This window comes from Castor canadensis, chromosome 4 (assembly GCF_047511655.1).
Source record: "Castor canadensis chromosome 4, mCasCan1.hap1v2, whole genome shotgun sequence".
In the NCBI taxonomy this organism is placed as follows: domain Eukaryota; kingdom Metazoa; phylum Chordata; class Mammalia; order Rodentia; family Castoridae; genus Castor; species Castor canadensis.
Window position 1 is genome coordinate 178,374,595 of NC_133389.1, and position 19,379 is coordinate 178,393,973.

Consider the following 19,379-nt stretch of genomic DNA (forward strand, 5'->3'; position numbering starts at 1 on the left):
TTATTGCCCCCATCCTCCGGGCACACCCCTCTCTACTCCTGAGCCTTTCAGCTGCTTCCCCCTCTCCTTTCTCTTACCTTCCTTCCTTTTCTGCTCATCCAGCATCCAAACACTCTTTGTCTATTCCTGGACCAATTCTTGCCTTCAATGCACTACCTTCATGGTTCCAGTCTCCTCTGCAAACTTTGGAACACATACTATATGTGAGCCGAGGGCAAAAGACATTTATTCACATCGCAGTATTGAAAGGACTTTAGTGATTGTTTATCCGGGCTATCCCTCACTCTTGTGTTTGTGTGTGTGTGAGTGTGGTGTGGTGCTGGGGATGGAACCCAGGGCCTTGTGCATGCTTGGCAAGTGCTCTACCACTGAATCATACCCCCCCCACCCCGGTCCAAGGGCCTGCTCTTCTAAATTTGAATTGCAACCTTTTCCAATGGAAAGTCCCCAGACATAGAGGATTGTGTGCTTCAATAAGCCTGTGTGCTCTGTTTCCCTTTTGTCAGTTTTGGCCACAAGATCGTATGGAAGGCTTTGGAAAGTTCCACACTGCAGAAGCCTGTTTATTTTGACTAGGACTCCTTGTAACAGAAACTGTCCATCTCAGCCTATTTGAAAGAGCTCTCTTGACTTTGCAGGTCTAATTCTGGTCAGCTGTTTATCCAGAAAGTCATTTCCGTGTGCAGAGCCTAGTTCTGGCCATCCTTTGGGGTCCCTGAGCAACATCTGTAGGCCCTACTTTGCTTTCTTGGCCAAATACCCTTGGTTCCTTCTAACTCTGTATTTGCGTGGGATCTTAGCCCATTCTCCTTCATGGGGGGCCTCTCACCGAGCAGCCCTAGAGCCTCCTTGGAGTGTGGAGTCTGTATGGAGACAAGAAGAGTGTCTTTGAGCAGGTGGGAGTGTGGTCTCTTCATTTGGGATGTGAAACTTTTCATTCTTGCCATCAGGAATGTTTCAACTCACTGTGGCACCCTAGGTCTCCAAAGGTCCTAGTGCTGATAAACTCTGCCTCTCTCAAAACCTGGGCTTGAGAAGTCGGTCAAGGATCTTATTTTAAAATTGTGTTGGTGAGGGAGGGGTGAGGATAGGTAAGACACCCAAAAAACTAGCTAGCATTTGTTGCCCTCAACGCAGAGAAACTAAAGAAGATACCTTAAAAGCAACTGAGGCCAATAGGAGAAGGGGACCAGGAACTAGAGAAAAGGTTAGTTCGAGAAGAATTAATTTAGAAGGTAACACCCACGCACAGGAAATCAATGTGAGTCAATGCCCTGTATAGCTATCCTTATCTCAACTAGCAAAAACCCTTGTTCCTTCCTATTATTGCTTATACTCTCTCTTCAACAAAATTAGAGATAAGGGCAAAATAGTTTCTGCCTGTAGTGAGGGGGTGAGGGGGAGAGGGAGGGGGCAGGGTAAGTAAGGGAGGGGGCAGGGGGAAGGGGGAGAAATGACCCAAATATTGTATGCACATATGAATAAAAGAAAATAAATAAATAAATAAAAATAAAATTGTGTTGGTATAAACTAAATTTTACTTTTTTTTTTTTTGTGGTGCTGGGGGATCCAACACTAAATGCTAGGCAAGCACTCTACTACTGTGCCACACTCCAGCATCCAAATTTACTACTTCCAAATGTACAGATCTGTGACATTAAGCACGCTTACATTGTTGTGTGACTATCAACACTGTCTGGTCCCAGCACCTTCTCATTCTGCAAAACCAAAACTCTGTTCCCATTAAACAATAAGCTCCCTTTCCCCACCCCATCCTCTGACTACCGCCATTCTGTGTCTGAGAATTTGATTATGCTAGGTACCTCACATAAGTAGAATTTTACAATGTGTGTCCTTTTGGCTTGTTTCACTTAATGTACTGTGAATTCACAAAGTGTTGAATTCTCTTCAGCTTTCATCTGTGTTGTAGTACACGTTAGGACTTTCTTTTTATTGCTGAATAATATTCTATGGCATAGACACACCTTTTGCTTATCTGTTCATTTGTTGGTTGATACTTGGGCTGCTTCCACCTTTCGGCTATTGTGATTAGTGCTGCAATGAATATTGGGGTGCAAGTATTTCTTTGAGACCCTGCTTTCAGTTCTTTTGGGTATACACCCTGAAGTGGTATAGTTGATCATATGGTAATTCCGTGTTTAGTGCCTTGAATTCTTTCTTTCTACAGTTTGTCCCTGGACACCAGATCAACTTGCTGAGATCTTTTGGGCCTAGATTCTGCCCTAGCACCAGAATCTTGACAACCAGCACCTTTCTGGTTGTCTGGGTATCTGTACTTGTCTGCCTTCCTTACAGGGCCTCATGGAGGGCAGTGTCAGATTGACCATGGTTTTCTGTTAGACCAGCTTGACAACTGTGTTTCAGAAGTAAACAAGGAACTGGGTGTGGTAGTCCATGTCTGTAATTCCAGCACTTGGGAGTCCATGTCTGTAATTCCAGCACTTGGGAGGCAGAGGCAGGAGGATCGTGAGTTCAAGGTTAGCCTGGGCTACATGGCAAGTTCCAGGCGAGCTTGAGCTACATGGTAAGACCTTGTCTCAAAAAGAAAACAGTAGATGAGGGGCCAGGGATGTAGCTTATGGTAGTGAGTATGCCTTTTTAACAAACACAGGACCCTGGGTTCCACACTTAGCACTGCCAGAAAAAAAAAAAAAGTGAATAAACATATGGCCCAGAAATTCTACTCTTGGATATATACCCAAGAAAACTGAAATATAGGTCCACACAAACACCTGTATACCAATGTTCAAAGTAGCGTTATTTGGGCTGGAGGCGTGGCTCAAATGGTAGAGCACCTACATACCAAGCTCAAAGCCCTTAGTTCAAACCCCAGTATGCCCCTCCCCCCAAAAAAAACCCAAAGTAGCATTATTTATAATAGCTAAACAGGGAAACAGCTCAAATGTCTATGAATAGACAAACAAAATGTGGGATATGTGTACAGTAGAACATCACACAGTAGAACATCACTTGGTAGTAAAGGATACAAGACATTGATAGATGCTATTGGAATCATTGTGCTAAGTGAAAGAAGCCAGGGGAGAAAAACTATACTGTATGAGTGCATTGATGTGAAATGTTCAGGAGACACAAACCCATAGGGACAGAGAGACTAGGAGTTGCTAGGAGCTGGGGAGGGGAAGGAATGAGGAATGGTTGCTAGTGGATTTCTTTTTAGAGTGATGAAAATGTTCTAGAATTAGATAATGATGGTTGCTCGACCTTGTGAATAGACTGAAAAACACTGAACAGTTTAAAGGAATGGATTTTATGGTGTGTAAATTATATCTCAATAAAGCTTTTATTATTTTTAAGCAAAGAAAAGTAGGTAAAGAGGGTCCACCCCAGAGTCATTTTTAGTAAGCACATATAAATCATTGCTTCCTTTTTTAAGCACTTACAAATCATCCTTTGTTACTACTAGGTCCTGGGCTGGCCCATCTGTGATTTGTAGATTCTGCCCACTTCCTGGAAACTTTGAGGCATCTTGCTCAGTTCCAGACATGGGGCCCCTGTCTTCAGGGCTCCTTAGAGCTCACCAAAACGCACGCAGGAATCTTGTCAGGGTCCTTTTGCACCTTGCAGTGTAACTCTGCTAATGAGAAGGACATGCCCAGTGGGAACACAGAGCCCAAGGAAGAAATGCCCCATGGAAGAGGGTTGTGAATGCTGGGTACTGGAAAAGAACAGACAATGGGTACTATTGGAACACAGAGGAGAAAGCGGGCGGCTCCCCCAAGATCTGGGGAACAGGAAAGAGAGCAGAGAGGGGTGCATGCGTGCCGGGTGGGAGGAATGGTGTGAATTCCCATGATGGCTGGCACAGACTGTGTTGGGAATTCCTGGGCCTCTTCTCCAGCTTGATTGTGGAGACTTAAATGCCACAACCCACAGTGGTAGATTTCCAGTTGCCCACAGGCTACATTTCTTAGTGGGTGGAGATGCTTCTCACAGTGGGGCTTTTGTCACTGGGGTTGGGAGATGTATAGTGAAGAAGGCTGATTGACTGATTTATTTAATTAAAAAGTTATGGTTAAATGCATATAACAAAATTCACCATTTTAACCATTTGAGCATATGGTTCTGTGGCATTCAGCTGTCACAGTTTTGTGGCAGTAACTTTGCCATCTATCCCCAAACCTTTTCCTCATCCCAGACTGAAGCTCTACCCATTAAGAGCAGCCCTGGCAACTGCTCTTCTACTTCCTGTCTCTGACTTTCACTACTCTAGGCACCTCATGTAAGAGGAGTCGTACAGCCCATTTCCTTATGGCTGGCTTGCTTCACTTAGTATGAATGATACCTTGAGGGTTACCCATGTCGTACATGTGTCAGCGTTTCTTTCCTCTTTACTGCTGAAGAATATTCCAGAAATACATATAAGCATAAATACACCATACTCTGTCTCCATTGTGTGGATGTGTTCCTTTTTGCTTATCCGTCCATCTAACCATGGACTCTTGGGTAGAAAGACCTAACTATTTCTTCTTCTCCTTCCTCTCCTCCTCCTCCTCCTCCTCCTCCTCCTTTTTTTGCAATGGTGGGGATGGAACCCAGGCTCTCATTCATGCTACCCAAGTGTTCTCCCATTGATATCATTGACCTAATACCCCCAGACCTGAGTAATACGGGGTATCTGGGTAGCAGGAAATAATGAAGACTTGAAGGGAGGAGAGCCAGGGGAGCCCGTGGGGAACCCTATGAGGTTGTGTGTGTGTAGAGAAGGGGGCAGGGCAGGGTGGGGTGTGGCTGGGAGAAGGCCCCTCTCAGATGTCTGAAGGTGGCTTGGCCCAGGGAGGAGAGGACGGGGCTGGGCACTACCTGGTGAGGTTGGGCTTATTTCCAGGTATGGGTCTGGGGTTGAGGGATAGCCAGCAGAAGTGCTGGCACTGAGAGAGGACAGTCACCTATACAGATGTGGCCAAATACTAGAGTAGGAGGAGCTTCTAGAGACACAGAAGGAGTAAGAGAAGAAAAGTGGCGGTGGGGGGGGGCATTGGAAGTGGGTGTGGCAGTGATGAGGGATGGAAACTACAGGAGGGTCCTCCCTGAGAATTACTCACCTCTGCGGAGGTGGCTTGGGTGGGCACTGCCAAGCAGAAGATGTTTGCATCATTTTCCAATAGATGAGGTGAAAGGAATGATGCAGTTGGGAGACTTATAAGGGTCCTTTAATGCTGACCATGCCTTCCCTTGAACCTACAGGTATGACGCTGGACGAGATGGCTTCATTGACCTGATGGAGCTGAAGCTGATGATGGAGAAGCTGGGGGCCCCTCAGACTCACCTGGGCCTGAAGAGCATGATTAAGGAGGTGGACGAGGACTTTGATGGCAAACTCAGCTTCCGGGAGGTACCTGTGTCCTGCTGGTCCCAGGCCCCTAGGCCAGAGTGACACTGAGCAGAACCTCAGTTCATAGTTGCCTGAGTACAAATGGGTTGGTCTCATGAGAGTGCTGTTTGGGATCTAACCTGCAATTCTGTTTTAAAAATATCCTCAAGGGACGGGTACAGTGGCTCACAGCTGTAATCCTAACTACTTAAGAGGCTAATATCGGCAAGATCATGGTTCCAGGCCAACTCCAGGCAAAAAGTTAGTGACCCCACCTCAACCAATAAAGAGGTGGTGCATGCCTGTCATCCCAACCACACAGAAAGCCTAAATAGGAGGGTCAAAGTTCAGACTGGTTCTGAGCATAAATGTGAGACCCTATCTCAAAAATGACCAAAGCAAAAAAGGGCTGGGGCATGGCTCAAGTTGTAGAGTACCTGCCTAGAAAGAGCAAGGCTGTGAATTCAAATCCCAGTACCACCTATATATATCTATCTTTAAAAGAGGATGGGGGGGTGTGTAATTTAGCATGTACTTAGTATGCTAAGTACAGCACCAACAAATAAATAAATAAAATCTTTAAGGAAATAAATAAATATATAAAATCTTTAAGGAAACAGTTAACTACAGTGCCAACTGGGAAGATGGCCAGTGAACAGAGTAAAAACCAGCACAGGCAATATAACCTCATTTGGGTGTTGTGGCTGCAAAGTTTTGGTGGGTTTAGAGTGCTATGCTTTAAAAAATATTAGCACCTTTTGGTTTTATGGCAAACTTTTGAAAGTAGTAAAAAACTAAACAAGAGCTCTTAGTCTGTGCGCATGGATGGGACCCTCCAACCCCAAGCAGCCCACGACTGGCTCTAGGGCTTTGAACCCCTGAAGTTGCAGGCCCAGTTTGACGTGTGTGGGTGTCTCCTGGGGAGGAGTGCACGTGACATTCACAGCTGGATTCCTAAATGGCTGAGGACCTTGGTGAAAATCCATACCTATTTTGGGAAAAAGCAGTCTCAAGGCCATAGAGTTTCTTCCATGGCAAGGGTTCTTCCCCACAGGGGAGAGAATTTCTCATCTTGTGGGGTTTTTTGTGAGTTTCGTTGGCAGGCCTCTGGATGTGTAGGTGGAAGCGGATGGTACAGGTTGGGAGCATTAGGCCAGCTCCTATGGTCTCTGTCCCAGTCTTGTCTCAAATGGGTGCTTTGAAGGGGGATCAGAAGGCTGTTCTTGCCTCCTGGTGTTTTCCCTTGGTTGGCATCCTGGTGTCTGCTAGTGGGATGCTTGGTCAAGTGCAAGTCTTCTGGCCAGGTTGACAGGACTGTGTAAGACTCTTCCTGTGGATCTGCAGCCACACTGGCCACCACCAAGCCCCTCTTCCATTTGAGATGAATTGGGTTCGCCACTTGCTGCCCACAAATCAGCTCCAGAACCTGCTCTCTCTTCCTCTCTTGACCTGTAGCCATGGAACTAGTAGATGTCATATGGTCATTTATATACTGTACTGTATGTACCATATTTGGTTGCCTTCCCATTTCCTGACATCCAGCTCCTAAAACTCTTGAAATACCTGGAGTGTCTTTTGGATACTAATGAGAAGACTGGTGGCTGGCCACCTCTGGGACAGACTGGTCACAGGAAAGACCAAGAGCAATCTCTGGAGAAGGAAGATTGATCATCAGTGGCCAATGATTTGATTTAATTAATCATGTCTATGTAAGGAATTTCCATAAAATCCTAAAGGACTGGATTTGATGGTGGTGGTAGGATTCCAGATAACTGAGCGATATGGAGATTCCTGGAGGGTGTCTCACCCAGAGAGGAGATGGAAGCTCTGCCCCTTCACCCATACTATTTATCTCTTTGTCTGTATCCTTTGCAGAATCCTTTATAATAAAGTGATAAATGTAAGTAAAGTGTTTCCCTGAGTCAGGAGCTACTCTAGCAAATTGATCCAACCCAAGGAGAGAATTGTAGGAACCCCAATTTATAGCCTGACGTTCTGGGGGCCCAGCCTAATGTCTGCCATGTTAAAGTGAAGGAGGCAGTCTTGAGGACCAAATGTGGATAGTGTCAGAGCTGAATAGGATTAACAGACACCCAGCTGGTGTCCACCATCCAGAACCAACTGTTTGCTTGGTGTGTGGGACCCCATACTTCTGGGGTCACTCACAATACCTGTGTGAGTGAGAGAATAGGAGACCAGTTTGGCTTTCCCTCTGTTATCACAGTAGATCACAGGAAACTGTTTTGGGGCAACCTCAGATGACGGCGTCCAGCTTTCATATTTAAGGGCTAAAGAATCCAGACCCAGACCCCAGCCTCTAGCACCCACCTGCTGTCTTTACAGCTGCCAGATCTGTTCCCATGGTCTTATTCATCTCCTGCTGGGCAGCAGCCCCTCCTGCCCCGGTTCCCTTGGAGCATGGAAGGTAGAAGCTTTTGCCGTAGGGAAACCTGGAGGAGACCTTGCGGAAAGAGTTTCTGCTTTGGTCTCCAACATTGTGACCTCCAGAACAGCACATGAGAGGGTGTTCAGCTGAACTAGACCCAACTCCCCTCTGCCCTGTTTTGCTCTGGGCCACCTGCGATGTTCCACAGATGCTTGGCCAGCTTTTGGTTAGCAGCCGATGCAGCCATTCCCCCTTAGGAAGCTGTAGGGACATTGGCGTTAATCCATTGTCAACTCTGAGCTCCCTGTGGTCCCATGTCTAGCACTTTGCCGCTGGGCATCTGGGATTTAGAAGTATAAGGACAGGTGTGATCATACAGACCTCACCACCTTACAGCCTAACCTCTTGTATATCATTTCACTCTGTGGGTTTCCACCTGTGCTGGAAGCCATGAGCGGTTACACTGTGTTTATGCGCTGAGAAAAGCCTGGGCTTACAGTCAGACCTTGGTCTGTCCACACAGAGCTCTGACACTTGGGTAACTCCTTCTTTTTTTTCCTCTTTGCAGTGTTGGGATTTAAACTCAGTGCCTCGTGCTTACTAGGCAGCCACTCTAACACTTGAGCCACTCTGCCAGTCCTTTTTTGTATTGGGTGTTTTTGAGATAGACTCTCAAGAACTATTTGCCTGGGCTGGCTTTGAACCTCAATCTTCCTGATTTTTGCCTCCTGAGTAGGTAGAATTACAGGTGAGAGCCACCAGCACCTAGATAGGCAACATCTTTTACTACATTTTTTGAGAAAGGGGCTTGCTATGTAGTCCAGGTTGGCCTTGAACTTATTATGTAACCCAGGCTGGTTTGGAACTCTCCATCCTCCTGCCTCAGTCTCCTAAATGCTGGGATTACAGGAGTCCACCACCATGCCCAGCTACTCTTGGGTTCGTGAGACATCCTTTTAGTATAATGAATACCTCCTTTTTGCTTAAACCAACCAGTTTATTTCTGTCACTTACAATCTCAGAGCTCTAATACAGGGGAGGTATTTGCATCAATGGCCAGATCCAGGGAGTTAAAAACTCTCTAAATCTAGCAGAGGCTGAAAGAGCTTTTGAGCTTTGTGAGTTCTCTCTCTGTCCTTTGTTTTCCACCTCTCTTTCCCCTCCCCCCTTTTCCTCATAGTCACAGTTAGGACATTTTCCAATTCTTCTACAACATGCCAGTCTTTGTGGACTATAAATAGCAAGACAAACAAGGCTGGGCAGTAAGAGAAATTGTCATTCTGGTAGTGAGTGACTGAACTCAAGTGAAATGAGAATGCCTGAAATGCTTTATGTTCAGGTTGAGCTGGGATTTCTTTTTTTCTTCTTTTGGCTGACTGGGGTCAGGGGGACTCCTGAGTTATGATGGGGCTGCAGTTGGTCACCTGCTGAGATGACGGAATAAGCACTCATGGCCTGGATTTGCCCTAGACTTGAGGACCCAGAGGAAACAGCTCTGGGGAAAAGACCCATAAAGAATTCCTTAATGTTTTCGGCTCAAAAAGCCCTTCTGTGAACATGAACACTGCCATCTCCGTCTGAGATGTCAAAAAACCAAGCATGAGGATGGAGAGAGCCCCAAGGCCACTTAGAGTGGTGCTGAGCTGGGGTTGCCTTCTCTCTTTCCTAAGTGGCCTCCCCAGGTCCATGAGGACAGCTGGTGGGGAGGGCTGTCTCCTCCTGGAGCAGTGAGCTGGGGATCTTCTTTGAATGAAGTGCCTTAAGGATGGGTCCAAGTTTACTCTGACTTCTGTTGCTATAACAGAATACCTGAGATTGGGATGCTTAGAAAGAAAACAGGTTTATTTTGGCTCGTGGTTCTGGAAGTCCAAGAGAACCATGCTGGCATCTTTTTGGCTTTTGGTGAGGGCTTTATGCTGCTTCAACTCATGGCAGACAGCTCAAAGACAAGCAGCCTGTGTGGAAGAAAGATAAAATGGTGAGAGAAGAAGCAACAGAGACTCAGCCCCCTGAGAAGAGTGTAAAGTCCTCTTGATGACCTAATCGATTCTCACAGGCCCACCACCTCTCAACACTTGCCTTGGGAACCAAGTGTCAATGTAAGTTTCAGGGGACACACCATATTCAAGCCATAGCAGCAGGGTACAGAGGAACGGCATTTTTATTCCTTCCTACTGCTTACATTTGCAACACTGAAGTCTTTGCTACTGCCATCTCTTCTATGTGAGAGCTCACCACCGTGGGCCCCACTTCCTTGGCCTTGATCCCACTGGGGCCCAGCCTCCTTTAGTAGGCTTGTGTTCTTCCCAGCCAGTGTCCTGTCTCTAACAATTTGCTGTAAAGCCAGTCTTTGCTGGCCTCTAGTGAGAGCGCTTGAAGCTGCAGGTGGATGAACTTGGTGTTTCTGTCAATCCAAACCTACCACGTGGACCTCAGGGAAGCTACAAATCTTAGGGCATCTGGTTTCGTCCCTTGATTGGTCCCTGGCAAAGTCCCCAATGGATTGAAGACCCCCAAAGTGAAGAAGGTTAGGGTTTCACTCAACATAACATAATTCCCTCGAGGGAGTAAGAGCCATGGGAGTAAAAGGCTGGAAAACCTGTTGAAGTTGCTGACCTGTCACTGTGTTTCAGGTGACATGTTCTATTGCCTTTGAGAAAGGCATTCTTTAGGGAAGACGGCCATGCAACAGGACATGGAAACCTGAAATTTCCCTAAAGGTTTATGAATTTTAAGCAGCACCTGAAAACCTTTGCTTTGTTAGAGAGGACAGGAAGATGAAGGACCAACCATTCAAGCTTAGCCAATTTACTTATTTAAGAATTTACTCTCTTTCCAACTTAGGACTGGTAGAATGGCTCCTGCAAAGAAGGGAGGTGGTGACTTGAGAATATACCATTGACATTCACAAGGAGATCCATGGAGTGGGCTTTAAGAATCGAGTCCCTCAGGCACTCAGAGATCTGGAAATTTGCCATGAAGGATGTGGGGACTCCAGATGTGTGCATAGATACCAGGCTCACCAAAGCTGTCTGGACCAAAGGAATAAGGAATGTCCAGGTGCAGTTATCCAGAAACATAATTAGAATGAAGATTTGCTAAACAAGCTCTTGTGACCGATACTTTGGTGACCTATGACCCTATTACCATGTGCAAAAATCTACAGTCAATTGTGGATGAAAGCTAACTGCTGAGTGGGAATAAAGTCATAAAACTGCAAAAAACAAAAAAAAAGAATTTATTCTGTGAAGGTCTTAGTGCAGTTGTCTTCAAAGATTGATTTGTTCAGGTCTCACATATTGAATCTGGAGGAAGAGGACAGATGATTTAATAAATGACACAGATTACTCAATAACCATTTGGAAGAAAATAAGGTTAATGATTACCCTCACATGATAGATCAAAATAAATTTCAGAGATTAAATATTTACATTCTTTTTAAAAGAAGCCATAAAATAGTAGGCAAAAAACATAGCTGATTGTCGATGTAATCTTGGTGGCAAGAAAAGTTCTTCTAAGCATAACTCTGGTGAGAGAAAAGAAAAAGATTCGGTACAGTTTATGTAAAATTTTTGAAAGTCAAAAAGTACCATAAATAAGCTAGGTAGAGTGGTTCATACTTGTAGTGCCAGCTACTTGGGAGGCTGGATCTGGTGGATCAATTGAGCCCAGAAAAACAAGACCACCCTGGGCAATCTAATGAGAGCCCTTTCTGATAAATAAATAAATAAAAATAAATAAATAAATAAAAGCAAGCCAGGCACTGCATAAATAAATAAATAAATAAATAAAAGCAAGCTCATGCATGTAATCCTAACTACTCAGGAGGCAGAGATCAGGAGGATCAAAGTTTCGAGGCCAGCCCAGGCAAACAGTTCTCAAGACCTTATCTTGAAAAATACCTAACACTAAAAAGGGCTGGTGGAGTGGCTCAAGTAGTAGAGCCACCTGTCTAGCAAGTGAGAAGCCCTGAGTTCAAATCTTAATACCTCCAAAAATACATAAATAAATAATAAAAGGTAATTAATTAATTACCATAAACACAGTTAAATGTAAGTGACTGAGCTTAAATATTTTAAACATAACAGGTCCTAGGAAGATCTTTTAGCAAACACTGAGGAAGGTAAGCAATCTTAAGAAACATCAAAAACATTATTTAGCTTCAAAATAGTATATATGGGTCTACTTGACTTTTCTTTCGTGGCTGTAAATCAGGTTATTGCCGGGTTTTTGCTTTCATAGGTAATGCTTAAACTGTTGTGTGAATTTCCTAGGGACAGACTCCTAGCAGTGACACTAATGGTTGGGTAGATAACAGCATTTTATTTTATTTATTGTTTTATATCATTTTCTTTTCTTTCTTTATTTGGTGCTGGCGATTGAACTCAGGGCCTCACTCATGCTAAGCATTGGCTCTACCAGTGATCCACGCCTCCAACTTCATGTTTTTATTTTTGCAATCTGGAAAGGGACAAAATAACTATGTCACACACACACAAGGCACCTTTCCAAATGTTTGGCAAGAATGGGTCGGCTTGGGCCTAGGGATTATTGTGGGTCTGTCACCAAGGTCGTTGGACAGTACTTACCCTCCCATCCTTCTTCCTCCACAGTTCCTGCTCATTTTCCACAAGGCTGCAGCAGGGGAGCTGCAGGAGGACAGCGGGCTGATGGCGCTGGCCAAGCTCTCAGAGATCGATGTTGCCCTGGAGGGTGTCAAAGGTGCCAAGGACTTCTTCGAAGCCAAGGTAGGTGCCTGTTCCTTCTCTGCAGAGCCACTGGCCCTCCCTTCACTTTGCGCATGTGACAGGCACTCTGTGCCCAGTGACTGTCCCATTTGCACGAGGTGGTACATCATGTACAATAGCAGGAAAATGGTATGGGGGAGTGTCCACGTGCTAGCTGAAAATTAAACACAAAACAAACACAGCCAAGGGGTAAGTCCATTCAATCCTGCTTTCAGATTCAGACGGGCTTGTTGATACAGTGCTCCAAGATTTACTCTCCCTCTAGACTTTGCTGAAGAATTCCTTTCTTCCCCCAACCCCAGTTGAGTTGCTGCAGCAGCTCCCCCATCTTTGCATCTTACACACTTGAGTTGTAAACCAGCGGGGAGGGGTCCAGGGCGGCCTGCCCTGAGTGGGTGTTTGCACCATTGACGGTGGTTGGGAGTGGGAAGAACTCTCCAGCCAATGGCCCCAAAGCCCAACTTGGTGGTTCCATCCATTCCCAAGTCCATGAGTAATTGAATATCCATGAGCCTACCTGCAGCTAGCTGCTGCTATTCCCATTTCTGCAGAGCACATCTGCAGACACAGGGACTAGAGAGTTCTTGTACACCCTGCTGAACAGAGCAGGGGTGCAGTGGGAAGGGCGCCCATACTGTACCAGGTAGCCTCAGTCCTTCACTCGCTTATCTTGTTGTCACTATGTACCTTGGTCTCTTCATCTGTACGATGAGGGTGACGGTATGATTTCCCTGAGGATTAAATGAACTCACATATGCAGTGTTGAGAAAGTGCCTGGCTCAGCTTTTGGGGGCTCCCTGCCACTCCAGGCAATTGCCAACCTCTGGGGGAGTTTGAACTTTTTCCGGGAGCTTGCCCAGAGACAGTGTCCTTGTTGACATATCCCAGCCTACTCAGACCCCTAACCACTTTCTATTGTCACCCAAATTCCTAGTGTGCTCATTGGACACTGTCAAGAACACAAACAGAATGTGTCCAATCCTGAAAGTGGTTTGACCCTTTCTTAACTGCTGAGACACAGCCCCTTCACAAGGGACAAGTGAACACAATGTCTCCCTCCTCCAGGGGGCACACGCAGCCCAGTGAGGAAAGTCAGCGCCCTGTGACAGGGAGGCGGGGAAGGCGGGTGCCACTGGGATGGGGTCCCTCGATTCATTGATGGGGTCACATTTGCAGTCTGTTGTGAAAGGTCCTAGGGTTGAGGCCCAGGGGTAGCAGGAAAGTCCACTGCCGTGATGAAATGTGCATGAGTCCTGGGAATTTCTTATTGGGGGACTCAGAATCTGTCATATTCTGACTCTGATCCCCACTCCAGCCCCATCCACTGCCTTCAAATGCTGTTAGGTTAGCTGGGTACTTGTGGCTCACGCCTGTAATCTTACTACTCAGAAACAATGATCAGGAGGATCGAGGTTTGAAGCCAGCCAGGCAAATAGTTCTCGAGACCCTTTCTCGAAAACAGTCAACACAAAAAAGGGCTGGTGGAGTAGCTCAAGTGGTGGAGTGCCTGCTGGGTAAACGTGAGGCCCTGAGTTCAAACCTCAGTACCACCAAAAACAAACAGACAGACAATGCTGCCAGACCTTTTCACAACTGGTCCTCAGTACCTTTGGTTCACTCTGCCAGAAGCCCCACCCCAAGGTCTCTGCCTGGAAAATTCTCTCCTTTCAGACACACCTTCAAGGGTTGCTTACCTGACTGTCCACACCAGGAAAGTCCCCCTGCGCCTTCATGTGTCTGTTCCATGTGGAAGGAGTGCTATGCTTTTTCTGTTAGAGGTGCTCTTGGACACTGGCAATAAGAGGATAAATTGACTCAACTTTCTGTAGAACAGATTGAGACTTGCTGTTGACATTTTGCCTCTGGAACTTTATCCTTCTGAGGCACTCACATGCACACATAGGTGTCTGGGCAAGGATGTTCATACAGCACTGTGGTTAATAGAAAAACACTGGAAATAGCTAAAGCTTCCATTATCAGAGAACTGAGTCCATTCTGGTATATTCTTATATTCTTCACATGCTGAAGAAGCCATCAAAGATTGAAATGTGGGCTGGCATGGTGGTGCATACTGTAATCCCAGCACTTGGGATGTTGAGGAAAGAGGATCAAGTGATTGAAGCCAGCCTGAACTACACAGAGAGATCTGTCACACACACACACAATCAAAACCCCCACAAAGATTGGACCGATATCCAAACTAAATTAAGCAAAATGATACGCGTGACTTGGATTTTTAAAAAAGTATTAAAACATAACCTGGATAATATACCCATAAGTATTAGTAATAGTTACGAAGAAGGGACTTACTTTATATTTCTGTAATATTTTATAGCGAGTGTACATTTTTTATAAGCAGGAGAAGAGATGAAAAGCCTAACAATAATTTTTTTTTCTGACTTGCCATGTTTATATGTCTGCCTCCTCACTCAGACTCAAAAGCAGAGTGGGCGGGTTAACTTTGTAATTACAGCGCCTGCTGTGTAATGGCCCTCAATAAACGTTGGTATGAATGACCAATGAAGAGCATCACCTCTCGGATTTGGGAGAGGTCACAAAGCAGCTGACATTAGTGACAGATATTCTGAGACGAATGGGGATTCACCTTGTAATCAAGGAAGCACAGTGTTCCAGCCGTGGGAACAAGACTGAGGACTCTGATGCATGGAGGGTAGGCAGTGTTGGAGGCTGAGGAGATGTCCAAATGCAGTGAGGACACTGGGTGTGGTGGGGAGCAGCAGGGATGACACGGCTGGGAGTGAGAGCCAAGATGAAAGTGCAGAGACCAGGGGATTGGACCAGCACTTCTCACCTTCTGGTATGCCATGGTCCATGTGGATAGGTGACTTCAAGGTCACATGACCTCTGGACAGACTGGACATACTCCAACAGGGAGCTCTAGTTGTCCCCAGGCTGACAGACATCTTCCCAGTCTGCTGAGTGCTAGCACCATCTGCAGACCAGCTTCTCAGGCCCTACCCAGATCTACCTGGAATTCTCCAGGGTGGGACCCGGTTGCAGGTAGCTGATCCAGCAGTTGCAGGTAGTTCCAATGCACAGCCAGGCTCAGACAGCACAGCTGCAGGAGCTGGGGAACCCTCCTCAGGAGAAGCACTACAAGGGCAGATGCCTGGGGAAAGATCTCACAGGTGTCCGGAGAAGAATGTTGATCCAGCAAAGGTAGCAACTGGGACCAGGGACAGGTAAGGATGAACTGGAAGCTCTAGAACTCTCAGTGTTCCTGGCCACCAGATTGGGAGAGGGAAATCGGCCATGAAGTTCGTAGGGCCATGAGGAGAAGAGCTGAGATTTAAATCAGGACAGCCTCCCCTCCCCCACAGAACGGGAGTGGGTTGAGGAAGAAAAATTATAAACTAGGTTTTGTATGAAGACCAAGGTGATTTCAGGCACAGAAAAGGTATCCCTTTTTTTGATGGGCATCATGTTGGTTGCAGATCATTCTGGATTATTTCCTGTTGGGCAGAACTTGACCACACCTTGCTATATAGGAGGATACAAGAGTGTCTTTTTTTTTTTTTTTCCTGGAGATCTCCATGTCTGGCTGATACTATGCTCCCAGGGAGAATGGGATACTCGCTATTGAGACCATGGAGTAATTCGTCCACACATGTCATTCCTGAATCTCCAGTGGCCAGGGCTGGAATATCATCGTCCTGACTGGCTCCTCCTGGGCCAGGGGTGGAGTCAGTCTCCATGTGCCAAGGGCACTTCCCATAGGAAGAAAGAGGGTAGAAAATGGATGCTTCACGATCATTCAGTGACACAGACAGCAGGCACCCTCTTCACAGGTGCAAGTTGAAACAAAGGCATTGACCAATGGCAAATGTCATGATGATTTCACAGTGGGGAAAGCTGGTAGTTAGGCCTTCGAGAAGAAATAATCAAAGGTTCAAAACCCTGGGGAGCAGTTTTAGGAAGAGATTAGCATTGGAGGTGTAGTTGGATGATAGAATGGTTGCCTCACTTGCTCACAGCCCTGGATTCAGTCTCCAGCACTACAAATCAGTTAATAAAATAATAAGAAAGAAAACAAATTTTTAAAAAGAGATTAAATTAGATAAAGAACAAAAGGTCTTGGCCCAGCAATTAGATCAGTAGAGATTTTTTTTCTGGTGGTGCTGGAAATTGAATCCAGGATTTCGCACATGCTAGGCAAGCTTTCTATCACTGAACTCCATCCTCAGACCAGTAAAGGTTTTTGAGGGATCAGGTTCAACATGTTGGCTAGATTGAAGTCGATGGAGAGTGAATGGGACCTGGGAGGAACAGCCCTGAGGACTGATTCTCCTGTCTCAAGAAGGCCTGGACTGAGGAGTGAAGGGCAGCTTGGGTTCAGGGAGGAACTGTTTGGTTTGCTTTGTAGTTGGCAGAAGATGTCAGCTTGTTTTTTAGGTCACACAGAAATGGTCCAGGAAGAGAAAGCATGAAGATAGTGAGGTGACTAAGTCCAGAGAAGAGGAGGACTTTTGTAGTGGAAAAGAAGGAAGTCACAGCTGACAAGATTTCTAATTTCCCTCTTCCTCTGATCTGGCCTTGAATGGTGGGGAGGCGGGGTAGTTAGCAAGCTTGTGAGTGTTGAGGCTGGGTTAGACCTTCTGCCAAGTACTTCAGTTTCACGTTCATTTTATCTAATGCTTACAAAAATATTTTGGAAGCAGGGGTGATTGTCCCATTTTGAAGATGACACACTTTCAACTGTGTCATCAGTGACTTGTTGGTAAATGCTTAGCAACTGGCTCTCTATATATGCAACAAACTATATACATGCTCAAGTTTATTACACATTTTATAAGCAATTACGCATCACATAATTTACAAATAAAAATATGCACTGCCGTCCCTGTCAATTCCTTATAGCCTGTTGATTCTCAGAGAAGGCACTCCTTGATTTTTGCAGGGCTCCTGTATCCCTAGTCAGCTGTGGTTCCAATAGACAAAAGAATGCAGTTCCCACATGAGTGTTAGCTGAAGTTGTAAGCTAAAATTTATAAGAAAAAAATGAGAGGATGTATATTAGGACTTTATTCCTGAATGATTTGTGCAATTTCTTGGTAAAAAAAGAATATTCTCTCAATTTTTGAAGCTTTTCATAATGGAGAGACAACAGATTCCACACACTTTTAAGTGTCACCTGCATGTTGAACATTCATTTTTTCATCACTTTAAGAGAAGATTGTCTATTAGATCAAGGGCAAACACAACAAGGGGATTGGGCTATGAGCACATGATAAAAGCGAGAGCACACAAGGGAGGGGTGAGGATAGGTAAGACACCTAAAAAACTAGCTAGCATTTGTTGCCCTTAATGCAGAGAAACTAAAGCAGATACCTTAAAGCAACTGAGGCCAATAGGAAAAGGGGACCAGGAACTAGAAAAAAGGTTAGATCAAAAAGAATTAACCTAGAAGGTAACACCCCCACACAGGAAATCAATGTGAGTCAATGCCCTGTATAGCTATCCTTATCTCAACCAGCAAAACCCCTTGTTCCTTCCTATTATTGCTTATACTCTCTCTACAACAAAATTAGAGATAAGGGCAAAATAGTTTCTGCTGGGTATTGAGGGGGGGAGTGGGAGGGGGTGGAGTGGGTGGTAAGGGAGGGGGTGGGGGCAGGGGGGAGAAATGAACCAAGCCTTGTATGCACATATGAATAATAAAAGAAAAATGAAAAAAAAAAAAAAGAGAAGATTGTCTAGATAGTGGATGAAACAATAAATCAAACCCAGATCTGTAGCATTGCTGATTTCCATGGTGTAAATATTCACACTGAGGCTGCTTTCAAGCTCTCAGCGGGATATGGATAAGCGTGGAGTCGGGAAGTGATTCATTCACAAGAGATCATTGTCATCTGATGTTCCCTCCACGGAGCACACTGGACATGGTAACTGAACAGCATGCGTGACAGCAAGTGTAATAAAACAATCAGAAGAGGACGGCTTTTTCGTATTTATTTCGTACATGTAGTGGTTACTTTTTTTCCACTGCTGGGATCAAATACGTGACAGAAACAACTGAAGGGAATGATTCACTTTGGTTCAAGTGGTCTCCGGGCCTTATGTGCTTAGGCAGTGCATGGTGGGGGGGAGTGGGTGACAATAGAGAGCTATTCAGCTCCTGGCAGAGAGGAAACACTGTGTGAGACAGGAAGGGGTCAGGGACAAGATACCCCTAACCCTCCCCCACATTGATCCACTTCCTCCAACTAGGACTCACCTCTGAAGTTTCCAAATCCTCCTAAAATAGTGCCATCAACTGGGGACATAAGGGGTTTAAGAGACATGAGCCTCTTGGGGACATTTCATAGTCAACCCGTAATCGTAAAATGCAAGACAGAAGGAACAGTTGATAAATATGGTTACATCAAAATGTTAAGTACTTCTGTGGCCCAAGATACCTGAGAGTTAAAAGAAAAAGGGAGAAAGTGTCAGAAAACTATGTAACATGGAGCTCGTACCCTACACTACGGGGAGAACTACAAAATAAAACAGAACAGCTCAGTCGAAGAATGGGGAAAGGGAAAAGTTTGCCAAAGAGGAAATAAATCTGATAGACAAGTTTTTTTGTCTTATCAGATTGGCAAAAAGTAAGAATGTTAAGGATAAGCTTTGGCCAAATTGTGGGGAACAAGGACTTCTAACTCATGACAGTGGGGGTGTAAATTGAAACAACTGCTTTGGAGAGCAATTTAATAGCCTTTCCTAAAACAATACACACACTCAGTGTGCTTTCAGAAATTGTACCAAATTGATGAGACATTGGGGGAAAAAATCAGTTCTAGAATCGAGGATTTTTGAGATGGCCTTATCTGATCTGATGTTATTGAAGACAAATTGTTAGGTTTAGAAAACCCAAATGACACCAAATCCCACT

General features: G+C 45.3%; 1 protein-coding gene across 3 annotated transcripts in view; it reads left to right on the forward strand.

Annotated features, from left to right (window-relative positions):
* Efhd1 (EF-hand domain family member D1) overlaps positions 1-19,379 on the forward strand; it is a 54,671-nt gene that overhangs the window by 33,165 nt on the left and 2,127 nt on the right. For 2 of the 3 annotated variants that reach the window (XM_074072007.1, XM_074072005.1), the window contains exons 2-3: positions 5,227-5,374; positions 12,353-18,039. In XM_074072007.1, the coding sequence (XP_073928108.1) occupies positions 5,227-5,374; positions 12,353-12,652 (448 nt within the window). In that variant the 3' untranslated portion in view covers positions 12,653-18,039. Of the gene's footprint in view, positions 1-5,226; positions 5,375-12,352; positions 18,040-19,379 lie in introns of those variants that run through there. The other variant, XM_074072006.1, reaches the window with a different exon arrangement.